This window comes from Lutra lutra, chromosome 16 (genome assembly GCF_902655055.1).
Source record: "Lutra lutra chromosome 16, mLutLut1.2, whole genome shotgun sequence".
NCBI lineage: Eukaryota > Metazoa > Chordata > Mammalia > Carnivora > Mustelidae > Lutra > Lutra lutra.
In genome coordinates, this window is record NC_062293.1 from 11,457,995 (window position 1) to 11,478,324 (window position 20,330).

Genomic DNA, 20,330 nt, shown 5'->3' on the forward strand with positions numbered 1-20,330 from the left:
GAGAAACGTAGAGCTTCTTAGTTGGGAAGAAAATAATATGACTCTGAAATGTGACTCCTGCTCGGTCTCTCTTCTGAGGCTGGAGCAAAGGGACCACTACCCTGAGTTTCCAACAGAGAGGGTTTTTCCTGGAGGCCTGACACCCATTCCCACCTCCCTCCCTCTGTTCAGGATCTGGGTGCAGATGGCCAGGGCTCCACAATACCATCCACCGCTGGAATACCATCCACCCTAGCATAGGTGATGGGACAGGGAGGGAACCTCGTTACACCTCTGCACCTGGTATAGCACCTTCTAGAATTGCTCAGGAAGGAACAGCTCCAGGAAATGAACAGGGATTCAAGTCGTTAGAAAATAATTAATGGACTATCACCAAATTCCTCTGCAGGGGACCTCAGTGTGAGCTTTCACGGCGGAGGGAGTGTCATTTTCTCATAACAGCTTCATAACCACCGAATTTAGCCCAAATATAAATTCGGTGGTGCACAAATGAAATAGCTACGCTTGAGAGGGCTTGGCATCGTTGTACTGCTTCTGGAAGGGATTCTGTGTCCAGATGCCAAAGGGAGACTTATTTCAGCAGAAAGAACGGAGGTTATTTCCCAAGATCAGCTCAGTCTGTCCTGATGCAGAAGCAGGAAATTCAAAAGATGACACAGTGATTAAGAAGGAAGGAGGGCAGGTAGAATGGCTGGAGATTTTAATGTTCTGGCAAACATGTGATATCCAAAAAGAAGCATACAGATCAGCTTCCCTCGAATAAGCTTGTGATTTCTGTTAACTGCCTTTCCAGAAAAATACAATAAGTCGTTCCTTTTAGAGCTGTGCACCCACTCCGTGTGAGCTATGGAGTACTTCCACTCACTCCACAAAGATCTCTTAAGCCCCTCTTACATGCCCAATGCTCAGGATCCAATGTCAAGAAGAAAACAGAAAAAGACTCTACCGCTGTAGGGCTTGGGTCTGATAAACAGAAACAAGTGTGAAATTGTAAGAGTGACATGAACGAAGGAGAAGATATTATGCAATGGAACACAGAGGTAGTGACGTGGGACCTGACGTGGGTCAATGCTGACCTTCAAGGAAGGGAAGGCTTGAGCTGGGGGCCAGATGAGAAGGATTTAGGAAAAGAGGGAATGAACGAGTGCCCCAGATAGAGGAGATAGCATGTTCCAAATCCCTGTGGCGGGACGGATTAGTACCCTCGTGGCTGGAGTAGAGAAGCATGGCTGTAGACCAATGTCATCCGACAAAACTTCCCATGGTGTTGAAAATGTTCTATGATCTGTGCTGTCCACAGAAGTAGCCACTAGTCACGTGTAGCTACCGAGCAGTTGAAATGTGGCCAAGGAACCACGTTTAATTTTATTTCATTTTAGTTAATTTAAGTTAAAATAGCTTCCTGTGGCTCGTAGCTATCCCATGCTCCAACACAGGCTTGTAGCAATGGTAAAGAAGCTGATCAAACAGCAGTAGGGAAACACGGAATGCTTCTGGGCAGGAGGCTGACGGCATGAGCTTGCATTCTGAAAAACAATCATTTTGATTTCAAGAGCTATTGACTTTTTTTTTAAATTATTAAGAATTCAGGATTCTTTGCTAACTACAACCATGAAAAAGGAAGCCATGAGGCCCCTGAGTGGCTCAGTTGGTTAAGTGTCTGACTCTTGATTTCAGCTCAGGTCATGCATGGTCTCAGGGTCGTGAGATCGAGCCCCGCATTGGGCTCCATGCCGGCTGCAGAATCTGCTTGGGATTCTCTCTCTCTCTCCCTCTCCCCTGCCCCTCCCCTGTTCTCTCGTTCTCTCTCAATAAATAAATAAAATCTATAAAAAGAAAAAGTAAGCCATGATATTCAGGAACGACAGAAATGCCCCATTCTAGGTAATGGGTTTTATGAGCACATTTATTATAGTGAGACCATAAGAAATGCTTACCTTCCACATTTAAAAAACACATGTCAGCATTTTGCCCCAAGTCTGTATGACTTAGTGATGGAGTGGACATTGTGGAGAGGGGGAGGGAAATTTCTAGAATGTTTCCAAGGATTCTGGCTCATCCAGATGGACAGCAGTGTAATCCACTGGACTGGGACCCCTCCAGCTTTGCATCCAGCCTCTAGCTTCTGCACACTTTGCTACCAGCCTCACCCTTAGGAGGGGCCAGAAGTCTCTGAGAGTTTTACTCTTTGCATTAAGTAGAAAAAAAATAGCTCCCGAAAGATATCCACACCAAATCCCTAGAATCTTTGAACGCTACCTTATTTGGAAAACAGATCTTTGCAAAGATGTGATTAAGTTAAGGATTCTGAGATGAGGAGCTAATCCTGGATTATCTGAATTGAGCCCAACATGCTGTCACAAGTGTCCTTGGAAGAGAGAAGAGGAGGAGGCCACGTGACCACAGAGACTGGTGCGCTGTAACCACAGGCCAAGGAGCGCCTGGAGCCACCAACAGCTGGAAGAGACAGGAAGGCTTCATCTCTTGAGCCTTCAGAAGAAGTGCAACCCTGCCAAATTTTTTTTTTTTTTTTTAAGATTTACTTTAGAGAGAAAGAGAGAGAGGGCAGGGGACGGTCAAGGGAGAGGGAAAAAGAGAACCTCGAGCAAACCTTCCCCGCCGCCCCCCACGGAGATTGGAGCCCGATGCAGTGCTCGATCTCAGGACCCTGAGATCATGACCTGAGCCAACATCAAGAGTTGGCCACTCCCAGGCACCCGCTGTGCCGATATTTTGATTTTGGACTTCTGGCCTCCAGAATATGGAAGAATACATTTCTGTTGTTTTCAGCGACCCAGTTTGTGGTGCTTTGTTCTGGCTGCCTCACTACCCCACAAGCTCTTGCCCTGGGAATAGCGGAGCCAGTGACTGACCCAGATAAAAGCACAAAAGCCTGGCTCCCTCGCCTCTCACTGTAGGACGAACTTCCAGAATATAACAAGCTGCAGAGCTCACACCAGCCTCCCAAAGGATCAGACGGATGGAGGGGACTTCCCCTAAAGTCACCCCTTTGTCTGGCTTCTTCCTCCCCTGTCCTGCTTCCCACACACCTTCCCCTGCTTCTCCAGGGAGCGTCTCCTTAGCCCATTGTCCTCTCGGAAACCCAAAGCCCGAGGTCAGCTTCTCCCTGACAGGCAGCCCTTGGGAGTAGAAACCACAGCTGAGGCCCCGGGCTGGAGGGAAGAGCACGAGTTTGGTTTGAACTTGTTGACTGCAGATGCTTTTAAAAGCAGCCTTGGCAAGCGATACCCCGCAGACCCGAACTGGCCCGTGGCCACCTGTTTTCACCGATAGACTAAGTACTGGAATGCAGCTTCCCCCATTCATCTCTGGCTTGTCCGAGGCTCCTTTCACGCTACAGTGGCAGAGCCGTATAGTCGAGACAGAGACGGCATGGCCCTGCCAAGCCCATGATATCTGCTGTCTGGTCCTTTATAGAAATACGCAGCTGGATGTAGAGGCCAGCAGCTCAAAGGGCTGGAGGTAAGAATTTGGGAGCCCTCGGCATATGAGTGGCAAGTAAACCTATGGGTGTGGGTACAAGGATATCAAAGGTGGGGCTAGAGGGAGAGAACCAGAACAGAGCCTTCTGGAATTCTAGCACTTCATGATGGATCGAGGAAGCCTGAGTGGGAACCAGACCAAGAGACCAGAAAGGTCGGAGAAAACCCAGAGAGCTCCCTAAAATTCCAAACACCAGGAAAACATCATTTGTGCTACCCACTCATTTTTATGTCTTGGGATATCGAATTTCTTCTGGAGAATCAGCCTTTTGAAGCATCCGTCAAAAGACATGTGCTCTCTCCAGGACTTTCAAAATGATTTTGCATTAAATTTGCATTAAATTCTTCGGAAGGGGCGCCTGAGTGGCTCTGTTGGTTAAGCATCCGACTCTTGATTTCAGCTCAGGTTATGATCTTGGGGTCCTGGGATTGAGCTCTGTGCTCAGCATGATGTTGGCTTGAGATTTTCTCTGTCTCCTTCTGCCCTTTTCCCTGCTCTCTCTCTCTCTCTCACAAATAAATAAATTTTAAAACATTGTTTGGACGTTAGTTCGGCCCAATGCAGCTAAAAACAGAGAGAGATCCCATACAGAGAACTATGCCTCATCTTAGTTATGAATGATGCTGTGATGTTTAAACTCAGGAAGAGATGTCCCATCCTCACTCAACTTTCTTTTCTTTTTTTCTCCTCACTCACCCTTCTGCTAGTTACCCTCTCTAACTCCTGGATGTCAATGCCCCACTCCTATGGGGTTCCCTTAGTTAGAAAGTTTTCTTTGTGGACAGTTGGGGTAAAATAATCTAGGAAAGACCAGATTCATTTCAAATTAGAGACCATCGAATCACTGGAATATTTTGCAGTATGTTAATACCAGAAATATACTCAAGTCATAGCACGTGTTGGTGGTAGCTAAGAGCTTCTGACTTCTTCCAATAATAAACGTGAAGTGTCCTCCATGGGCAAGGGGTTACGTTGGGTTTTGGAAGGGACACAAAGACGAACAAGACATTGCCCCTGTCTGCGATGTGCTAGAAGGAATGAGAAATGTGTCTAAATCACCATTACCCAGAAAATGGCAAAAGCAGCCGAAGAAATGGGAGTTGAGTGGAAATTTGTGGGCACGAGAAAGAGAGATCATATCCGGTGGTTGGACTGGAAAAGCTTCAAAGAGGAAGTTCCATGGGGGGTTTGGCCCAAAAGGCTGGGAAGGATTCAGTAAAGACCTAGAGGAGGATCTTGTAGGGAGACACACACTTGGAGCTGTGTTTTACTGTCCGTCTGACTGTCAGGGCGCCACAGAGGGCAGAGGGGGAGACAGAGTGACAAGTATCAGGGAGAGGATTTCCCAGCGTCTAGGTAAGAGGTTCGAGGGCTGCGCCGGCATGGGCAGCAGGAAGGAAAGGGAAATTTTAGAGGCTGTGGAGGTAACATTATAGGTTTTGGGAATGAATTGGAGGGGAAAGGAGTCAGAAGCCTGGGCTTTGCCACTGGTAAATTTGAGGACGAATAGCTTGCTCTTTGCTTTTGGAGAATAAACAAGGGCCTCCAATTTCCCTTCTGGTGTCACCTTGCCTTCTCCACTGCAAGGGCCAAAAGAAAGTATTATTTGCATTTGCATGGCCTGGGGCCAAAATTATCCCAGAAGCACTTGACCCCAACCCACGGGGTCTCTGTAAACATAATCGAGGCATCTATGCCTTTTGGTGGGGCCAAGGTGGTGAATTCTATTTCTTCTATTTCCTACAGACGAGGAACTTTAGGCGCCAGGAAGGTTTTTCAGATCTAAAGCCATGGGGTCAGTGACTGGGAGCGTGGGGAGTTCACCCAAGCCTCCGAGAACCTTCCAGATCCTCCTTGAGCCCTCTGAGTCACAGCTGTCTCCCTTCCTTGCCTGACGCACCCTCAGCACCTGGCTAGTGAATGCCATGCCCACACCGTCCCCCGCCCCGGGTGGCTGTGCCCTCAGGATCTCAGAACGAACAGGGGAGGTTGGCACCCTCCACATGCTGTCATCTCCCCACCTGCCAGCAAGCAAAGGCGGATCCAGGCTCCCAATGAGCTCGATGTTCCAAGGCCAGACCTGCCTGAACTCTCAGAAGGCAGAACACAGTGTATCGCCTTAATGCCTCCAAGGTGCATTGGCTGGGGCTCCGTTTGTACCCCGAGACTGCAAACTACAAAGGAATTCTGAGGTCCTGTGGATGGTCCCTGACCTCAAAGATGGGTGAGAGCGTGCCCCTGGTGGTATCTAATATAATAGATAACCTAGAGGTCCTTCCATTGCCCAAAGGACATTCCAAGGACTTCACTCTGGCTTGCAAAGCCACTGTTTCTGCTTACCCACTACAGCTGTATTTTTGAAAACCTACTCTCCTGATCTCCAGTCTTTATAAACAGTAATAATAATAATTTAGAAAAGCAACCATTCTTTGATGCCTTCTCTGTGGCTGGATGGTACTACACTTCATTCTTACAATACAGTGAGGCTCAATGTCAGCATGCCCATTTTCCACAATAGGTAAACTGAGGCCCAGAGGGCTTAAACTACTTTTCTTTTTTTGAAGGCCATGCCCTGTTCTCAGTCTTCTCATTTGTGAATTGGGGATGAGACTAGGTATCTCATGCACTAGACATAGGCTCACAGGAGGTCCTGTGGGTATAGGCCCGTCCTCAAGGTCACTCACTCTGCAGGTAAGAGGCAGGACCAGGTCCTCGTGACACAAAAGTCTGTGTCCTTTTCTGTTGTCACGCTGCAGATTAGCTGCTGGTCTGCTTCACTGTGCTGATGTCTGAGTGACCCACTCATCTTACTCCAGCAGGGAGAGAACTTTCCCATTGTCAGTATTACCCGGCAGAACAGGCCTCGTGTTTTGCTCTTATGTTTAGTGTTTATTTGGGAAAGTCAAGGAAATGTTCACTCTGGAGATGGGGGCATTGGAGATGATGCTTGAAGGAGTTCTGTGGCTGAAGGTTTCTGTCCCAGCAGGCTGGAAGTCTGGGAAGCATCATTAGAAAGAGATTTAAGGTTATCGAGAAAACAACCAACCAAGCAAGCCAAGGATGGAGTCTGGAAATGAAGCAAGGGTTTAACCAGGCATTGAGTAATAAAGGTTCTGAGAAAGGCACTTATCAGATCATCCACATATAAGATGGAATTGGGGAAGCAGTTTTGTTTACAGTTTAAAAAAAAAAATGTCCCTAATAACTATGGCCATGGGGAATGAATTCCAGAGTCCTGACTGGAACCTGGAGGTGAGGTGACCAGGCTTGATCCCTCTGTAGTGTGTGCAGGTGACATACAGGGGACCTGACCCCATCTCCCAAAGCCAGAGCAAGCACGCAATACATAGGAGCGGGATCTGCGGCTTTCAAAGAGCAAGTGGTGGAAACCCAACCCACCCCTCGAGAGGAAGGGGACTTGTCCCGATGAGATGATCCAAACATGGTGGCTGTACCCAGGCCCTCAAACACACATACACATAGCTTTTTAACAACATTGTGGTATTTTTCTTAAGATTTTACTTATTTATTTGAGAGAGAGCGCAAACACAGGCAGGGGGTAGTGGCAGAAGGAGTGGGAGAAGCAGACTCCCCATTGAGCAAGGAGCCCGATGCGGGACTTGATCCCAGGACCCCGGGATCATGACCTGAGCTGAAGGTAGATGCTTCAGCAAATGAGCCACCCAGGTGCCCCCAACATAGTGGTATCTACCTTTGCCCTATTGAACTGCTCTTTTAGAAAACTACTTTTTTTTTTTTTTTTTTAAGTATCGCAAACAGGAAAGAAAGCAGGTAAATTCTGTGTTCAGCACTTTTATACTTTTAAACCCTGGTAGGTCATATCTGCCAATTGCCATGGTGTTAAAGCTCCCACTAGTGCCAATCCTGAGCTCCCCGTCCAAGCCAGCTCCAGCACGCCCTGCTGGTTGTCCCCAAGGAACCAAAGGCACACAAAGTTTCTAACCAGAAATAAATTAGTCTTGACAGCTCTATCGTAACCATTAAAAAAAAAAAAAAAGCCAGTAAAGGGTACCTGATACCCTTCTCTCCTCTCCCCACCCTTTCCCCAAGGTTGTCATGCTGGCTCCGGCAAAGCCAGAACAGCTAGCCAGAGAGCCATGTGTCCCCCGCCTCACAGTAAACGCGAATGCCTTGAAGAGCAATTTGCCCTCATCCAGAAGCGACACTCAATTTGCCACATGTGTCTTTTTCCTTTGGATGCTGTATCCCAGACTGCCGCTGTGGCTGGAATTCATCAGCTCAGAGCGCCACTTAAGAGAACCTCCCCCTCCCCCAACCCCTTCTGCCAAAAGCCAGCTCCGCCCCAATGTCTCTTTCTCTTCGTAACTTGCTTTGGGCGCTGCTCTAGTGCAGGGTGACTGGCTTAGCTCGGGACTGTGCAATCTTTCCAGCAGACTCCCAAGAGAGGTTAGCCGTCACTTAGCTTTAACCTCAAAGTACGCTTGGGAACGAGAGCCTAGCCCAACTCGCTGTTAAAATAAAAATAAATGTTAATAACATAAGGAGAAGTTGGCAAGAGCCCTACAGACCTGGTCAAAAGTTGTCCTTTCCCCTGATTTTCATAAAAGCAGTTCAACAGTGTGTCATTTTAAAGAACGATACCGAGAGCTCAAATCCTCCCCCACCCCTAGCTGGATGGCTGCCGTGGGCTCGCTGATTTGGGAAAGGGAAGTCTCCGCCATCTGTCTCTCTTCTGCTCTTGGAGACCAAAGACTTAAGAGAGAGTTCCCTTGCCTTGCCTTGTCGCCTCTGTGCGCGGACTTCCTCAGAGCCATGTGTGTCTTAATATGTCCCTGCATTGAGTCAGATCACATCCGAGTGTGCCTTAACAGCACAGGGAACGGAACACGAATGGGTGGCTATTTTGTTGTTGTTCCAGATTACAGGGGTACAGTTGACAACAGCTGTCTGTTTGCAAGGTGTACAACTCAATATCTTGATACACTTAACATTTTGATTGATTGCGAAATAATTTACCACCGTCAAGCTAACTAACAATTAACAAGCTAATTAACATATCCATCACTTTACGTAGTTACCGTGAGTGTACGGAGAACACTAAAAATCTACTCTCTTGAGGAGGAGTCAAGATGGCGGAGAAGTAGCAGCTGAGACTACTTCGGGTAGCGGAGATCAGCTAAATAGCTTATCTAAAGATTGCAAACACCTACAAATCCAATGGGAGATTAAAGAGAAGAAGAACAGCAATTCTAGAAACAGAAAATCAACCACTATCTGAAAGGTAGGACTGGCGGAGAGGTGAATCCAAAGCGACGGAAAGATAGACCGCGGGGGGAGGGGCCGACTCCCGGCGAGCTGCAGAGCAACGGAGCAAAATCAGGACTTTTAAAAGTCTGTTCCGCTGAGGGACATCGCTCCAGAGGCTTAACTGGGGTGAAGCCCAGGCGGGGTCAGCGCGGCCTCAGGTCCCGCAGGGTCGCAGAAGGATCGGGGGTGTCTGAGTGTTGCAGAGCTTACCGGTATTAGAACGGGGAAGCCGGCTGCAGAGACAGAGCCGAGGAGTGACTCTCAGCTCGGGGTTGCCCTGAACCGGTCGCAGGCTCGGTCAGCTCGGAGCGCGGCCGGAGGCCAGGGTGACGGGAGTCATTGGGCGCTGTTCTCTGAGGGCGCACTGAGGAGTGGGGCCCCGGGCTCTCGGCTCCTCCGGGCCGGACACCGGGAGGCCGCCATCTTCATTCCCATCCTCCGGAACTCTACGGAAAGCGCTCAGGGAACAAAAGCTCCCGAAAGCGAACCCGAGCGGATGACTCAGCGCGGCCCCGGGTAAGGGCGGTGCAACTCCGCCTGGGGCAAAGACGCTTGAGAATCACTACAACAGGCCCCTCCCCCAGAAGATCAACGGGAAACCCAGCCAGGACCAAGTTCACCTACCAAGGAGTGCAGTTTCAATACCAAGGAGAGAGGCGGAATTCCAGAGGAGAAGAAAGCAAAGCACGGAACTCATGGCTTTCTCCCCATGATTTTTTAGCCTTGCAGTTAATTAAATTTTTTTTTTCTTTTTCAATTTTTTTTTCTTTTTCACTTCTTCTGCTAAATTTTTTTAACTTTTACCGTTTTCTTTTTTAACGTTTTTTAAATAGTTTATCTAATATATATATATTTTTTTCCTCTTTTTATATTTTTTCTTTATCGGCTTTCTTTTTTTAAATAGTTTCTTTTTTTTTTTTCTTTTTTAACCCCTTTTTATCCCCTTTCTCCCCCCTCACGATTTGGGATCTCTTCTGATTTGGCTAAAGCATATTTTCCTGGGGTTGTTGCCACCCTTTTAGTATTTTACTTGCTCCTTCATAAACTCTTATCTGGACAAAATGACAAGGCGGAAAAATACACAACAAAAAAAAGAACTAGAGGTAGTACCAAAGGCTAGGGACCTAATCAATACAGACATTGGTAATATGTCAGATATAGAGTTCAGAATGACGATTCTCAAGGTTCTAGCCGGGCTTGAAAAAGGCATGGAAGATATTAAAGCAACCCTCTCGGGAGATATAAAAGCCCTTTCTGGAGAAATAAAAGAACTAAAATCGAACCAAGTTGAAATAAAAAAAAGCTATTAATGAGGTGCAATCAAAAATGGAGGCTCTCACTGCTAGGATAAATGAGGCAGAAGAAAGAATTAGCGATATAGAAGACCAAATGACAGAGAATAAAGAAGCTGAGCAAAAGAGGGACAAACAGCTACTGGACCACGAGGGGAGAATTCGAGAGATAAGTGACACCATAAGACGAAACAACATTAGAATAATTGGGATTCCAGAAGAAGAGGAAACAGAGAGGGGAGCAGAAGGTATGTTGGAGAGAATTATTGGAGAGAATTTCCCCAATATGGCAAAGGAAACAAGCATCAAAATTCAAGAGGTTCAGAGAACCCCCCTCAAAATCAATAAGAATAGGTCCACACCCCGTCACCTAATAGTAAAATTTACAAGTCTTAGTGACAAAGAAAAGATCCTGAAAGCAGCCCGGGAAAAGAAGTCTGTAACGTACAATGGTAAAAATAGTAGATTGGCAGCAGACTTATCCACAGAGACCTGGCAGGCCAGAAAGAGCTGGCATGATATATTCAGAGTACTAAATGAGAAAAACATGCACCTAAGAATACTATATCCAGCTAGGCTATCATTGAAAATAGAAGGAGAGATTAAAAGCTTCCAGGACAAACAAAAACTGAAAGAATTTGCAAATACCAAACCAGCTCTACAGGAAATATTGAAAGGGGTCCTCTAAGCAAAGAGAGACCCTAAAAGTAGGAGATCAGAAAGAAACAGAGACAATATACAATAACAGTCACCTTACAGGCAATACAATGGCACTAAATTCATATCTCTCAATACTTACCCTGAATGTTAATGGGCTAAATGCCCCAATCAAAAGACACAGGGTATCAGAATGGATCAAAAAACAAAACCCATCTATATGTTGCCTACAAGAAACTCATCTTAAACCCGAAGACACCTCCAGGTTTAAAGTGAGGGGGTGGAAAAGAATTTACCATGCTAATGGACATCAGAAGAAAGCAGGAGTGGCAATCCTTATATCAGATCAATTAGATTTTAAGCCAAAGACTATAATAAGAGATGAGGAAGGACACTATATCATACTCAAAGGAACTGTCCAACAAGAAGATGTAACAATTTTAAATATCTATGCCCCTAACGTGGGAGCAGCCAACTATATAAACCAATTAATAACAAAATCAAAGAAACACATCGACAAGAATACAATAATAGTAGGGGATTTTAACACTCCCCTCACTGAAATGGACAGATCATCCAAGCAAAAGATCAACAAGGAAATCAAGGTCTTAAATGACACACTGGACCAGATGGACATCACAGATATATTCAGAACATTTCATCCCAAAGCAACAGAATACACATTCTTCTCTAGTGCACATGGAACATTCTCCAGAATAGATCACATTCTTGGTCCTAAATCAAGTCTCAACCAGTATCAAAAGATTGGGATCATTCCCTGCATATTTTCAGACCACAATGCTCTAAAGCTAGAACTCAATCACAAGAGGAAATTTGGAAAGAACCCAAATACATGGAGACTAAACAGCATCCTTCTAAAGAATGAATGGGTCAACCAGGAAATTAAAGAAGAATTGAAAAAAATTCATGGAAACAAATGATAATGAAAACACAACTGTTCAGAATCTGTGGGACACAACAAAGGCAGTCCTGAGAGGAAAATATATAGCGGTACAAGCCTTTCTCAAAAAACAAGAAAGGTCTCAGATACACAACCTAACCCTACACCTAAAAGAGCTGGAGAAAGAACAAGAAAGAAAGCCTAAACCCAGCAGGAGAAGAGAAATCATAAAGATCAGAGCAGAAATCAATGAAATAGAAACCAAAAAAACAATAGAACAAATCAACGAAACTAGGAGCTGGTTCTTTGAAAGAATTAATAAGATTGATAAACCCCTGGCCAGACTTATCAAAAAGAAAAGAGAAAGGACCCAAATAAATAAAATCATGAATGAAAGAGGAGAGATCACAACGAACACCAAAGAAATACAGACAATTATAAGAACATACTATGAGCAACTCTACGCCAACAAATTTGACAATCTGGAAAAAATGGATGCATTCCTAGAGACATATAAACTACCACAACTGAACCAAGAAGAAATAGAAAGCCTGAACAGACCCATAACCAGTAAGGAGATTGAAACAGTCATCAAAAATCTCCAAACAAACAAAAGCCCAGGGCCAGACGGCTTCCCGGGGGAATTCTACCAAACATTTAAAGAAGAACTAATTCCTATTCTCTTGAAACTGTTCCAAAAAATAGAAATAGAAGGAAAACTTCCAAACTCATTTTATGAGGCCAGCATCACCTTGATCCCAAAACCAGACAAGGATCCCAACAAAAAAGAGAACTACAGACCAATATCCTTGATGAACACAGATGCAAAAATTCTCGCCAAAATACTAGCCAATAGGATTCAACAGTACATTAAAAGGATTATTCACCACGACCAAGTGGGATTTATTCCAGGGCTGCAAGGTTGGTTCAACATCCGCAAATCAATCAATGTGATACAACACATTAATAAAGGAAAGAACAAGAACCATATGATACTCTCCATAGATGCTGAAAAAGCATTTGACAAAGTACAGCATCCCTTCCTGATCAAAACTCTTCAAAGTGTAGGGATAGACGGCACATACCTCAATATTATCAAAGCCATCTATGAAAAACCCACCGCAAATATCATTCTCAATGGAGAAAAACTGAAAGCTTTTCCGCTAAGGTCAGGAACACGACAGGGATGTCCGTTATCACCACTGCTATTCAACATAGTACTAGAAGTCCTAGCCTCAGCAATCAGACAACAAAAGGAAATTAAAGGCATCCAAATCGGCAAAGAAGAAGTCAAACTATCACTCTTTGCAGATGATATGATACTATATGTGGAAAACCCAAAAGACTCCACTCCAAAACTGTTAGAACTTGTACAGGAATTCAGTAAAGTGTCAGGATATAAAATCAATGCACAGAAATCAGTTGCATTTCTCTACACCAACAACAAGACAGAAGAAAGAGAAATTAAGGAGTCCATCCCATTTACAATTGCACCCAAAACTATAAGATACCTAGGAATAAACCTAACCAAAGAGACTAAGAATCTATACTCAGAAAACTATAAAGTACTCATGAAGGAAATTGAGGAAGACACAAAGAAATGGAAAAATGTTCCATGCTCCTGGATTGGAAGAATAAATATTGTGAAAATGTATATGCTACCTAAAGCAATCTACACATTTAATGCAATTCCTATCAAAGTACCATCCATTTTTTTCAAAGAAATGGAACAAATCATCCTAAAATTTATATGGAACCAGAAAAGACCTCGAATAGCCAAAGGAATATTGAAAAAGAAAGCCAAAGTTGGTAGCATCACAATTCCGGACTTCAAGCTCTATTACAAAGCTGTCATCATCAAGACAGCATGGTACTGGCACAAAAACAGACACATAGATCAATGGAACAGAATAGAGAGCCCAGAAATGGACCCTCAACTCTATGGTCAACTCATCTTCGACAAAGCAGGAAAGAATGTCCAATGGAACAAAGACAGCCTCTTCAATAAATGGTGTTGGGAAAATTGGACAGCCACATGCAGAAAAATGAAATTGGATCATTTCCTTACACCACACACGAAAATAGACTCAAAATGGATGAAGGATCTCAATGTGAGAAAGGAATCCATCAAAATCCTCGAGGAGAACACAGGCAGCAACCTCTTCGACCTCAGCCGCAGCAACATCTTCCTAGGAACATCACCAAAGGCAAGGGAAGCAAGGGCAAAAATGAACTATTGGGATTTTATCAAGATCAAAAGCTTTTGCACAGCAAAGGAAACAGTGAACAAAACCAAAAGACAACTGACAGAATGGGAGAAGATATTTGCAAATGACATATCAGATAAAGGGCTAGTGTCCAAAATCTATAAAGAACTTAGCAAACTCAACACCCAAAGAACAAATAATCCAATCAAGAAATGGGCAGAGGACATGAACAGACATTTCTGCAAAGAAGACATCCAGATGGCCAACAGACACATGAAAAAGTGCTCCAGATCACTCGGTATCAGGGAAATACAAATCAAAACCACCATGAGATATCACCTCACACCAGTCAGAATGGCTAAAATGAACAAGTCAGGAAATGACAGATGCTGGCGAGGATGCGGAGAAAGGGGAACCCTCCTACACTGTTGGTGGGAATGCAAGCTGGTGCAACCACTCTGGAAAACAGCATGGAGGTTCCTCAAAATGTTGAAAATAGAACTACCCTATGACCCTGCAATTGCACTGCTGGGTATTTACCCTAAAGATACAAACTTAGTGATCCGAAGGGGCACGTGCACCCGAATGTTTATAGCAGCAATGTCTACAATAGCCAAACTATGGAAAGAACCTAGATGTCCATCTACAGATGAATGGATAAAGAAGATGTGGTATATATACACAATGGATTACTATGCAGCCATCAAAAGAAATGAAATCTTGCCATTTGCGACGACGTGGATGGAACTAGAGGGTATCATGCTTAGCGAAATAAGTCAATCGGAGAAAGACAACTATCATATGATCTCCCTGATATGAGGGAGAGGAGATGCAACATGGGGGGTTGAGGGGGTAGGAGAAGAGTAAATGAAACAGGATGGGATTGGGAGGGAGACAAACCATAAGTGACTCTTAATCTCACAAAACAAACCGAGGGTTGATGGGGGGAGGGGGTTGGGAGAGGGGGGTGGGGTTATGGATATTGGGGAGGGTATGTGCTATGGTGAGTGCTGTGAAGTGTGTAAACCTGGCGATTCACAGACCTGTACCCCTGGGGATAAAAATATATGTTTATAAAGCTGTAAAAAAAAAAAAATCTACTCTCTTACATCTTTCAAGCATATAATACCGTATTGTTAATTATAGTGACACTACTCTATGTTAGATCTCCAGAAGGCATTCATGCTGTGTAATGGAAACTTTGTAAGCTTTGACCAATGAGTGGCTCTCCATCTCCCCTTCCTCTCAGCCCCCACCCTGGCAACCACCATCCTACTCTCTGCTGCTGTGACCTGGACTGTTTTAGATTCCATAAGTGAGTGAGATCATACTGTGTCTGTCTTTCTGTGTCTGGCTTATTTCACTTAGCATAATGTCCTCCAGGTTCATTCACAATGTTGCAAATGGCAGGATTCTCTTCTTTGTTAAGGCTGAATAATATTCCTTTGTATATATACCGTGTTTCCTTTATCTACTCATCCATTGGGAGACACCTAAGTAAGTCCCTTCCGTGTCTGTTGGAAATAATAGTGCAATGAAGGTGGGAGTGTAGGAATCTTGTCACGATACTGGTTTATACTGGTTTCATTTCCTTTGTGTGCATACGCAGCTGATACAGGATGTTTTTAGATTTAAGTCAACGTGCTTTAAAAAGGAAGATTCTACATTCTGACCAAGATCTGGATTTCCAGCTTCTCTTGAACACTCAGAATAAATGATTTCCCAGGAGACGTAAGTTTCATGACAACACAGAGTCTGTTTTGTACACAGCCCTAGCTCCAGGATGGAGATCAGTGTCTAGCAGTCAACAAATATTTGACGAATGAATAAATGAATGAGCACTGACAAGGCATGACTACTGTTAGCTGAAACTTAATAGCAGCTGTCCCCTTTAGAATGGGGCGTCTGTTCTCCCTCGCATGTTAAGTAAGTGTTCTCTACAGATGAGTTAAGGGTGGAAAAACAGGCTCATCTTTTTATGGCCTGAGTCCTCCTTTCCTCCCTGCTCCCACCACCAAATTCATATGTCAAAAGCCTAACCTCAGAATGTGGTGGTATTTAGAGGTATTTAGAGGGGAAAATAATTGGAAAATAATTAGGTTTAGATGAGGTCAGGAGGGTAGGGATCCATGATGGGATTAGTATCCTTATCAGAAAAGCAAGAGAGCTGCTTCTCTCTCCCTGTAAGGACCCTGTGAGAAGGTGGCCATCCACAAGCCAGGAAGTAAACCCTCATCTAGAACCAAATCACACCTTGATCTTGGACCTCCCAGTCCACACGACTGCAAGAAATCAATGTCTGTTGTTCAAGCCACCGGATCTATAGTATTTTGTTATGGCAGCCTGAACAGACTACTACCAAGTACTTCTCTTAACCCCCAGAGAAGCTGATTAAAGAGAGAATGGGGGGAGCCTGGGTGGCTCAGTGGGTTACAGCCTCTGCCTTCAGCTCAGGTCATGATCCCAGAGTCCTGGGATGGAGCCCCACATCGGGCTCTCTGCTCAGCAGGGAGCCTGCTTCCCCCTCTCTCTGCCTGCCTCTGCCTACTTGCGATCTCTGTCTGTCAAATAAAAAAAGAGAGAGAGAGAGAATGGAAGTACGCCGCCCCGCCTGACAGCAATGAATCTCATCAAATTCCATACATGGGCAGAAATGTGTTCAGGTCGGAAACCTCAGCGATGGACAGTTGCCTTGCCATACCAGCCCTTCTCTCTCCTGACCCCCTGGACTGAGTTGAAGAAAGTCTTCTGGAGTGGACCTTCCTGGTGATTGCCAGCAAAGCTTGTGGGTGAGCAAGTGTTCCCCCAAGATTCCTATGCAGAGTGGGCCTGAAACCAATAAGACTAGCATCCTTATAAGAAGAGGGAGAGACACCCCAGAAAAGGCCACATGAGGAGACAAGAAAGAAGACAACTGTCTGTCAGCCCGAGAAGGAGGTCCCAGAAGAAACCGAACCCGGCCACACCCTGATCTTGGACCTCAGTCTCCAGTAGGGTGAGAAAATCAATGGCTGGTGTTGAAGCTCCCCGGGGAAGTGGTGTTTGGTTTGGGCATCCTGAGCCGACGGAGACAATAGATCGGGGGTCTTTATCCGTTAGCAATGTGGACACAGTGCCGAAAATACACAAGAGCTTTTAAAGGGCTCCAAGACCTGAACAAAAAAAAACGTATTAGCTCGTAAACGAAAACTCCAAAATCAGAACGAATTCATATCTAATTAAACGTTTACAAAACAATGAGTCAACATTGACTCGGTGGTATTATGAGATACTTTATGCTTAGCAGAATTCAAAATGATAGATTCAGAATTCAAAAATTATAGCAAAAAAACAAAAAACAAAAACCTCAATCCCATCACAGACCTCAGAGGTACGGTACCAGTTTGAGAAACACAGACGGGTAGGAACACCCACCCATTCCCTCCCCCAACAAGTCCACCTGCCCTACAGTCAGCTTTACCTCACCAGATGACATCACGCTCGCTTGCTCTGCCTTCCAGCTGGAGGCCTCCACGTTTCTATTCAATCACCTACTTACCCCACCTGCCTCTCTGATCCTCACGTACATCGGTCCCCTGACAGCCTCTCCCAGCACTTGTACCATCCTCCGTAACACCCTCATAACACCCCATTCAGTTGAAACACCACCCATTCTTTAGGATCCAGCTGAAGCCCACTTTCCTCTATGGTTGTCTTCATCTGACCACTTCATTGTGTAGGCATCATTGCTGTCTCCAAAATGTTGGGGTGTTTTAGTCTGAATGACCTAAATAGCCGTCAACTATAACCGCCTTGTATTTTCCTCTGATGATTTCAGAGACCTACAACTTGTCTCCCAAACTAGACTCTGAGCCTCTATACAGCCCTGGTGTTGTTTTCTTACTTTTTTCTTTGTACCCTGGCAGAAAAGGCTCTTGAGCAGGACACACAGTAAATGGCTAATGGATTCTTCTTTTCCTATGTGACTTACTGTTTAATCTACTTGGCTTCCAGCGCTACTGAAGGGATCCTCACCCTCCAACCACTTCCTTCTCACCAGGTACCTTTCTGTCCCCCATCTCCTCACTCCGTAGGTCAGAAAAGAGTGGGAAGTATAAGCATACAGACATTTTCATGGAAAAGTGCACAAAGAGACCCAGATGCCAGATTATATGAGGTCACTAATTTTACTCTTAACCATCTGCCCTTTTCTTCTGATGAATTGGTCATGGTTTGTAGTTAGGTATTTATGTATTTGTGGATGGCATTGTGCATCTATGTGCCTGTTGTACTCACTAGATTATAAGCCCTTTGAGGGCAAGGAAGACATGTGCCTATTTTGCCCCCCATGGTATCCTAAGCTCAGCATAAAGCCAGGTGCAAAGTAGGTGCCGACTACTGTTATTGAATGAACAAAAGAATGAAGAGAGAGTCCAGACAAGGGGCTTTGGCAAGCCTTTGCATTTCTTATAGCCCCAGTGGAAACAAAACAAAACTCTCCCTGCTCTTTCAGACGACACAAGATGTACAAAGAGCAGCTCAACCTCACCTCCAATGACGCTCCCCTGCAGCTCCGACTCGAGGCCAGCTGGGTCCAGTTCCACCTGGGGATCAGCCGCCACGGGCTGTACTCCCGGTCCAGTCCTGTCGTCAGCCAACTCCTCAAGGACATGATGCACTTTCCCACCATCAGTGCTGGTGAGATGCACTGGGTTAGGCGGGATGCACTAACTTTCTCCCGGAGAGGCTGCATAAACCATCTCAGACTGAGCTCTAGAGTGAAATATTAAAGGGTTGGCTCTGACGTGTGGTAGGACTGTAAGAAGAAAAACAGACCCTGATCTTTTTCCCTTTGAATGAGATCTTATCACTCTAATCTCATCACCACCGCATCAGAGAACCAGAAGAAAGCATTTCTGTACACATTAAGAATGGTGGTTGCTACCATTTATTGTGAGCTTCTCAGAAACCTGGCAACCTTCTTTTATACAATCACAATATGACATAGATATTATCATGGCCATTTTATAGGTGGGGAAACTGAGGCTCAGAGAGGTTAAGCAACCTGGCCAGAGACCCAGTGGTGGTACTGGGATTCAAACACAGTCCTACCATCCCACGTCTGTGTTCTCAAGCACTCCAACAGCCTAGTCACTAACAAGGACCAGACTAGCCTTGATCACACCCCAGGAGCTGCTGGAGCATCTACTCAAGGGCTAGAGGGCATGGGGCCTGGGATGGAGTAGGGTGGAGGCTGTAGCCAGCTGGGGCCCCCAGCCATCCCCTGTTGAATGGATAAGGGCCCCAGGTTGCCTCACCATCTCCCCTTCTGTGGTCTGAACCAGGAGGTTAAGGGTGCTGTGTGGTGAGCTCTCCTAGGAGCAAGGCTGGACGTTCTCACTCCATTCTCTTCCTTTACAGATTACAGTCAGGACGAGAAGGCCTTGCTTGGGGCATGTGACTGCACCCAGAGTAAGTGGCCCAACCCTGCCTCTGTCCAGCCCCCTCACCACCACAGCCCCGTGAACCCCGGGACCTGGCGGCAACATGAGGAACCCGCAGAGTGGGTTCACAGAGGAACTCACTCTGTGGTGGTCCTGGTCGGAAGCCGAAGGAGCATGAGTCTCTCTGCTCAGTCTCTAAGAACTCGACATTTCTCTCCACCAATCCACCCACATAGCCACCCACACAGAAGAAAAGGCCTTCAGGAGGAGCTATTCCTAGGGTCCTGCTGGAGAGCATGTGGTCCCCTTTGTCATCAGAATCATCGGAGAGCCTATTAGGAATGAAAAATCTCAATCCCCAATCTGATGTTCCAAATCAGAACCTGGATTTTAACCAAATCCTCAAGGGGTTGGAGGACATTTGTAGGTCTCAGAAGCAGTTGCCCTGGGCAGCAGTTCCCAAGCTGGCCACATTCTAGAATTACCTGGAGATCTTTAGGAAGTACTGAGGACTGTCCTCCACCTCAGGAAGTCTTGGCTCAATGGGTCCAGGCATCAGAATTTTAAAGCCCTCCAGGTGAGTCCAATGCAGCCGAAGTTGAGACCCACTGGGGTAAACAATGACTAGAATAGAATCAGAAAGACAGGCAGGAGATAGAGCAGCTCCCAGGGTGCCACGAGTTGGGTACAGTTGTGCCTGGACACGGAGCTCCCCAGCCCCCAGAGTGGCCAGGCCACCCACTGGCAAGTCACCGCCTGTGATGAGTAACCTCATCCATTTACTTCAACACACTGATCACACATAGAAATTCTGGTATGTGCCATGATGGTAAGGCTTCGGAAGAGCATTTGTAGGACCCGGGGCTTCCCTTTGCTTTGGCCTAGTACCTGCCCACCATTTGCCATGTTATAGAACACAAAGGTGAGTAAGGTATTGTCCCAACCCACGAGGGGCTCACAGCAAGGCCAGGATGGGGCAAAGCGAGTGAAGTTGCCAGAACGCAAAGTGTCAGGAGGCAGGGCCGAGTGCAAGGTAAGGAAGGGGCGCCACAGGTGT

At 45.7% G+C, this 20,330-nt stretch overlaps 1 protein-coding gene across 1 annotated transcript in view; it reads left to right on the top strand.

Moving 5' to 3' along the window:
- Positions 1–20,330, top strand: part of FAM20A (FAM20A golgi associated secretory pathway pseudokinase) — a 53,493-nt gene that overhangs the window by 25,313 nt on the left and 7,850 nt on the right. Inside the window, exons 2-3 of the mRNA XM_047706838.1 lie at positions 18,343–18,527; positions 19,251–19,301. Of these exons, the coding sequence (XP_047562794.1) occupies positions 18,343–18,527; positions 19,251–19,301 (236 nt within the window). The remainder of the gene's footprint in view (positions 1–18,342; positions 18,528–19,250; positions 19,302–20,330) is intronic.